We start from the raw sequence: 7,742 nt of genomic DNA, 5'->3' as shown, positions 1-7,742 counted from the left end.
AAAATATTTTTAAAAGTTAGAAAAAAGACATTATACCTTCTGATGCAGTAATTTTCCTTCAAAGATCTATTTTAAGGGAAAAATGAAAGATGTAGAAACACAGGCAGGTACAACAATGCTCATTAGAACATTACTTAAAATTGCAAGAAGCATCGTATATGTGTAAAATATGTGACTGACTGTGTACTTTAAAACCAGATATAAAATTGTTTTCAATGATACCAGGGAATTTTCACAACATTGTAAGTGAAAAGACAAGATACCATGTGATATAAACAGAAGGCAGTTTATCTCAATATTGAAGCATTTTTAAATGTTTAATACCTACGTGTTCACCGTGGTCCATAAGAATAGTGGCAGAATGTGTCCAAGTGAAAGATAGTCCTCTTTGAAAACAGTTCACTAACTGTATTATAAAACTTGGGGAAACTGTTTCATACAGAGAAATGTATATTTGCAAATTGACCCACCTAATGTTTCAGTCAGTCCAATTCTCCTGTGTGCAAACAGTCACCTTGAAATGTTGTGTATCATAGTTTTCCTTGGGAGAAGATACAGGAGTAGAAATAGGATTCTAGGGGTAGAGAAGTAGGGAAATCTATCAAATTCAATTTTTTTAAAAAGCCTATGTTGATAACATCCTCAGGTTTTTTAAAACATATTATTTTAAATATTTACTTTTCACACAAAGTATTATAGTCATATTTTAAGACTCTACTCCCTTAAAAACAACTGTACCCTTACATTCATGACCTTAAATTGTGAATCACAAATAAACCCTACCATCATAAAATGTCAGCTAAACATAAACTACGTTTGTTTTTTATAAACATCCACATACAAGTTTGTGATATAGTAATCGTGATCCTGAATCTTAAACCACATTTTCATTTCAAATAGCAAAGCAAACCTATTTCCCTTGTGGTGTAGTAAAAGGCACTCATGAGAGATTTTTCTTAAAAGTCACATAAACAAGAAACCTTTTGTGATCTGTGGCATACACACTACAGCAAGGGCATGGGGACGGTCATGTTTGGTCCTGCGTAGGTAAAGACGGTAAACTAACACAGCAGCAGTACAGCTGCCGGGGTTTGGCCCATCAGTCCACTGGTTGTCCTGGGTGACACAAATTTGCATTGATTTAGAGTCCCTTTAGGTCCAGGCCCTCAAAGGAAGGGTTGCAGCATGCACCTGGAACAGGCACAGACCTGAGCATGCAAAACGGACTGTCTCCATGGTCATGAACTTGGTCTCATTTGTTTAGTGTTCTCACCAGCTGAGCTAACTCATTTTTTAAGATAGAATTACACAAGCTAGCACAGCTTTCCAGTTTTATTTTTCTTTTCAAAAGAAACACCACTATTACATTTCCAAAATATTTCCTATCATAGACTCAAGGAGTTTTAAAAGTAATAAGATTCCTGTGAAAAAATTATCTCAAAACGTATTTAAGGCATATTCAGGGGCCTGAAACATAGTAATTTTTAACACAGTGGAAGTGAAATTTAGACCAAACCAAAACATTTAATAAGTGCAAAGCAAAAACAATGAGACAAATTCATAGCAATTGCCTTTTTATGTTAAACATGGGAATTCCAAAGGTCTAAAGGTAGGTAATTAGTAATGCCATCATGTAACAAAAAGAGTATTAGAAGGGGAGTCAGGAACCCTGATATCTAATCCTAGTTGTCAATATATAACATAATGATATATCACAATTACTAGTTTCTTCATTTATAGAATAGGAAATTGGGCTTCACACATCTAAAACTCCTCCCATTTTGAAATACTAGGAGTTCTTACTCTTGTCAAAATTGCATCAACACAAATTAAATATTTTTTAAACTCTAGATTTTTTTTAACCATGACCATGTTTCAAGATAAAAAACAAATGAAGCCAGCTTGAGTTTCTGAATCATTTGTAAGGATAAGAACGGATAAGAATGGGTAAGGATAAGAACTGTACAAAACATCCTCGAGGAGCTGTTTTTCTCCAGCTAAAAGAAGACAGGATCACCTGACAATACAGAATATGTTTTCTTAATTATTTCTAATGCAGCACTGCAATATTACTGAAAGATTTTAAAAAGGCATTCTCAAGGTATTTTTCATTTATTATCTAGAAATATAATTTCCTCTCTTCCCTCTCCTTTACTGTGAAAAATACTCACACAAATATAAAAGTGAACCTGAATCTCATCTAAAAAATGTCAGTCTTCACTTTATGGTGCTGCTCTATGAAGGCTGGATGACTAAATGGATTTGGGAGCAAGAAGAAAGCACGTGCCAAATTGTTTTTAACCTTGCACATCCTCATGGTTGTCTCTTTTAGTGTACTCTTTGGAGAAAAACTTAAATGGAAAGCAGAAATGATATGAAAAAACTCCAACCTAGAGCTGCAAAGGCTGGAATGTCCTCAAGAAGGTAAGCCCATATTGGAACATTAGCCAAAAGGGACAGAGTAAAACAGAATCCATAAGGAAACAATCACAGTTCATTTGGACCTTCCTTCCTTCTTTCTTTTTTTCTAACATCTAATTTATGTGAAAAGACAGAAAACAAAGGTATGTTATTTCTAATTAAATATTGAGCATAATCCAAATTTTCTGCCAATCAAGATAATTTAAAGGATTTACCACTTGTGATTTGCTCATTTATTTCAACCAAGCCTTTCCTCACTTCTGGGAAAAAAAAGAAAGAAAGAAAATCTTGTCTATTATTGATAGTATCAATTTATGTAGCTCCTTTTCCTTAAAAATTTTTATTGACTATGCTTCAAATTCTCCTGGTTTTGTGGGAAAAATCCTTCAGCCATAAGGTACAAATGTGCCTTACAGGTCACCATCGAATCACACCAGGCAGCAAAATTGATGATGTATACACATATTAATGTATCAAACTGAATGATTACATTGAAAGGAGGCGGCTCCAATTCAGGGTCAAATAGTGTATTATCCTAAAATCTTGCACTTTAAATAGAAATGTATTGGACATTTTAATAGCTTTTTAAATTGAGGAATTTATCAAGTGCTTAAATTTTTAAGTATTTTCTAACTTCCTTCAAAAGAAACTTGTAAAGGATAAATGAAGGATGGTTTTGCTGAAACAGCTTTGTTTCAAGCTGAGTAATAAAGTATATTACCAACCAAAATAGTTTCTTTTAAATGGATCACTTACAGGTTTCTAGGATTAGTAATGCATAATGGTACTAAAGATCAGCTTTTAAAACCAGTACGCTTAAATAAAGTGATGATACTTTTATTTCATTTTTCTATTCACTTATACATATTGGATTTATCTCAGACTACCTTAGAAGTTATAGACTTCGAGTATTATGACTGCACAACAGCAATTGTTTCCAAAGAGTAATATTTTTTGTCAGAAGAATGTTCTATTGCCACGTATTGGAGAATAGCAAGGAGTGATGTGACAGAAAAGGGAGCAGTAGCAAATTGGGAAGTTCACACAAAGGAAGAAACAAGGGGATTAAAAAGAAGCAAGAAGTCGTTAACTTCAAAAAAGCCATCCACCTAAAGTGAAAACAGCTTCACTTTATTCCAGATCTTGCTTCAGTGAGTAGATGAGAAAAACTAATGAATTTACTGCTTCCCTGGATCTTAGATACAGCTCAGTTTTTAACAGGTTATTATATGAGGACTAAATAATTCTTCTAAATAGACTATAAGTATTACAATTTGTTTTCCACAGTAGCAGCAGACTTCCCAGTGAAAGTCCATCAGTAGCCTACTTCTAACATGGTGTGTGTGCCCTTATTTATTAGATGCTTTCACTATTTTTGGCAGGCTAATATCTTCATCATTCCTAGGAAATAATGGCAGCCAGCCAGTTTATGAATTCCTGGTGAACACTTAAAATGTTTAATGGAATATTTAGTACCGTATATTTAACCTTTTCTTGGGTGATTAGTTATAGGATCTGAAATAGAACCTGTAAGTAATAAATACTATAATATTTCATAAAATGAGCCTTATGAAAGTTAATATAGTTAAAACTTCATATTCCAACTAGAGTCTAAACAAGGAACAGAGTCATAAATCTTTAGCCCTATTTTGAAAACTTCTCAGCTTAACTCAGAGAAGAAATAGGCAAAGACCACTAGAACCTAAAGTTCTACATTCCAATTTCATTTATAAAAATATGGAAATGGAAATTTTATTTCAAATATAATACACTGTAAAACATAATCAATTTAAAGAGAAAGAAGGCCCTGAGACTTACTGATACAAGTTTACCTACACTGTATGTAAAGTAATAACAACTAAATTTAAGTCACTGTATATAATAGCTTGGAGATTAATGGAATTTACTTTTAAGTTTAATTGGCTCATAACAAACTGAGCAAAAGAAAATCTTGTCTATTATTGAGAGTGTCAATTGATTAACCAATTGCTTTCATTTACTCTTAAATGTGATTTATTCTTCACAAAGGTGTATGTAGAGCTTAGGCAAAATCGGAATATCCCCAAATTCTTAAATACTGAACTGAACATAACCTATGATTAGTTGAGACACTTGTTTATGGACGTAGACATTTATCTGTGGTTATTGCCTCAAATTCATAGCCTATCATCACAGTTTTCTAAACATACAAGCAGGATCTCTGATAAACTATTGACCATGTATATTCCATTTTAAATGTTTTTTAAAAAATATTCTCAAGAAAATCTAAGTTCCAATTTACATTATGATCTTAGGAAATGTTTTTTAATTTACATTTTTAAGTCTTTTATTTTAGGATATTCTGTTTATTTAAGACACTTCATTTGGAAACATTTATTTGCATTAGATGTTTCCTGGTCTGCTCTAAAAACCCACAGAACAATTTCATATAGAAAGTTTTATTAAGCAAATAATTTTGTTCCATTCTAACAACGTAGTCTAGAAAAAGCTCCAAACTGAGAGCTGTTTAAGATGCAGAACTCTTCCCTCTTACCTTACCAACTTTATAACACTCTTACAAAATTGCTTCATGAATAGCATTAACTTTGGGACCATGAGATGTCTATCACATGAATATTCAACTCTGTTTAAATCCTGAATGGATCCACCATCTCGAAACTATTCCCAAAATCTATTTATAGAAGACATTACTCCTAGTCCTTTTTATTTCAAATAGCAAACTTGAACACAACTGTAGTTCTTTTAAGAATCTTTATTGAAGTTTTTCTTAACAATTTAGTCTGTTGGGTCTCAATGCAGTTTATTAAAAAACTTCAGTTTCATATAAACTGCAACCAAAAAAGTAATTTACTTTGCCAAAGAAGTTATCTGAAGTTGCAAGTTATTCTCTGTAATAAGTAGAACAGTAAAATGTAAGCATGCTCTCGGATGCAGGTGCTCCTGTGTACTATGGAGTTAACTTTGAAGAGCTTGCTAAGATCTGCAGGCAGTCTATGGAATGCATTTATTTTCTCCACAATTTATGTACATGAGAATAAAACTGATATTTATGAATAAAGTATTTTTCTCAAAAAAGTTGAGGCAGCTCTTGTTGAATGCTATCCGTGTTACGGGTACACTGGCTACCCCTCGAACTGTACTAAGAGAAACAGACAGCCGGGAGTCCATGTTCATGCTGAAACTTGAAAAATCCGTCCACACGAGTTGAGTTCCAAGAAAAGGAAGAGGATAAAACACTACGCACAGCTTTTCATCGTCTTACATTAACAGGACACACCAAGAAACTTCACATGACAAGGGAGCAAATTCCCTTCACTGCTTTCAGTCAAGGTCAGTGGTGTCCATAGTGGAGAGTGGAAGTGGAGCAAGCTTAGGACAGAATAAAGCTTAAGTCTACATCTCATGCATAGCTGTCCTCGAATGTTTCTCAGACATCCGAATTAGAACTGAGGTTTGTTAACCTGGGGTCCGCGTTGATTTCATATCTGTAGTGATACCCTTCCATGTGATCCCTGCAGGCATCTCTGATGTTATGCATCCACTTTTTTATCCCCTTGCGGTTCAAGTACAAAACCAGTAAGAAAATGGCACCTATCAGGGCTAAAACAATACCTAGAAAGACATAAGAAGTCTGCAGGGATGGAGGGAGGATAGGGTCACACTCCAGGTGGGAGCTGTTGAGTTCCAAAAGGGCCCGATTCCTCATTTTTTCCGGGAATGCACAGGCGAGCCTGGCTTTGCCCTGCACTACCTCTGTCTCCTTGAGCCAGGCCACCATGTCCACCATGTGACAGTCGCAGACCCAGGGATTGTTGTCCAGGAAGACCCTGACGTGGGGCAGGCTCTGCAACTCCGCCAGGGTGCCGTTGTGAAGGACCTTGAGGGCGTTGTCCTCCAGGTGGAGGCTTTGTAGGTGTGTCAGGTTGCGGAAGGACACGTAAGTTAGGCTCACCAGCGAGTTGTTGCGCAGGTCCAGGTGCCTGAGGCCGGGTAGGTGGGCCAGTACGTCCCGAGGCAAGAAGAGGAAGTGGTTGCTGGCCAGTTCGAGGCGCTGGAGCCCGCGAAGCGCATGGCCGGCGCGTAGGGACGCCGCCACCATACCCTCGAAGCTCCGGTTCTGCCGGTAGTCCTCAGGGGGCACGATGTGGTTTAGCATCAGTTCCACCAGGGGGCTGGGGGCCGAGAAGCTGGCGTTGCTGCCCGAGAAGGTGAAGGGGCTGAGGTGGGCCAGCGGGTTGTGGCTGAGGTCGAGCTGCCGCAGGCTGGGCAGATGCTCGAAGGCGCCGGCGCGCACCTCCTGCAGGCGGCTGCCGCTGAGGTTGAGCGCGGCCAGCTCCGCCAGCGGCGGCCGGCGGGCGAAGGCGCCGGCGGGGAGCACGGCCAGCTGATTGCCGGTGAGGAAGAGGTTGCGCACGTAGGGGGGCAGGTCCGCGGGCACCTCGGTCAGGTTGCGGTTAACGCACTTGACAGTGCGCGCCGCCTCGGAGCACTCGCAAAGCTGGGGGCATTGGCCCGGCAGCGGGGGCTGGGCGGACACCGCGGAGGCCAGGAACGACGCGGAGGAGGTGGAGGGCGCCGAGGAAGTGAGAGAGGACGAAGAGACCCAGCCCAGGAGGACCAGCGCCAGCCGCGCCAGCCGCAGCCGCCCGTCTCCGGCGGCGGGGCCCCGGGAGCACCCCCCAGGCATCGCGGCGCGGCTTTCCCCGGAGCTGGGCTGGGACGGCGCCCGCTCCGAAGGCTCGGGAGCTGGTCCGGAGGGCGCCGGCCGGCCGGAAGCGTCTGGAGAAAACTTTCCTCTCGTGGGAGCAGAGGAGGGACGCCGCAGCCGGAACTTGGCTAAACCCCTCGTCGCCCGGCGTCCCCCTCCCGGGGCCGATTCCCCCGCCCCTTCCCTCCAAAAAGTACGCACGGAGGCTCGGGACGTTCAGCTCCGCGCTCTTCCTCCCGCTCCTCTTCCTGCCGCCGCCCCCGGGTGGCACCCTCTTGCCTCTTTTGTTGGCGCCTCGCGCTCGATCCGCTTCAGGACCTGGGACAGGCGGGAGAGAAGCGTGAGGAGCGGCGGCGGCCGCAGCTCCCCGAGTGCGGGAGCCGGACTCCCCAAGCCAAGTCGTCCCCCAGGACCTCCCTCCGAAACACCGTCCAGGCTTCGCCTCCCCCACTCCCACGCACATCTTTCCCCGGGAGAGGGGCGCGCGTCCCAAGACACCGAGCGTAAAGTCTTCCTTCTGCCCAGGCCCACACTATATATACACTCTTCCAGCCCCCCGCCCTCCTCTTTCCCGATCAGATTCGTCCCCCAAGTCTAACTTCTTAATCCCCAG

At 41.1% G+C, this 7,742-nt stretch overlaps 1 protein-coding gene across 1 annotated transcript; it reads right to left on the bottom strand.

Moving 5' to 3' along the window:
* Positions 1-5,158: 5,158 nt before the first annotated feature.
* On the bottom strand, positions 5,159-7,227 carry TPBG (trophoblast glycoprotein). The gene has a single exon (XM_060616031.3). The coding sequence runs from the start codon at positions 7,106-7,108 to the stop codon at positions 5,849-5,851; it is 1,260 nt and encodes a 419-aa protein (XP_060472014.3). The 5' UTR covers positions 7,109-7,227; the 3' UTR covers positions 5,159-5,848.
* Positions 7,228-7,742: the final 515 nt, after the last annotated feature.

This window comes from Panthera onca, chromosome B2 (assembly GCF_046562875.1).
Source record: "Panthera onca isolate mPanOnc1 chromosome B2, mPanOnc1 haplotype 2, whole genome shotgun sequence".
In the NCBI taxonomy this organism is placed as follows: Eukaryota; Metazoa; Chordata; class Mammalia; order Carnivora; family Felidae; genus Panthera; species Panthera onca.
This window is presented reverse-complemented; position numbering and strand designations above follow the sequence as displayed.

Excerpts from the sequence above, each read along its gene's own strand:
- TPBG (XM_060616031.3), bottom strand. The coding sequence starts at position 7,108 with ATGCCTGGGGGGTGCTCCCGGGGCCCCGCCGCCGGAGACGGGCGGCTG.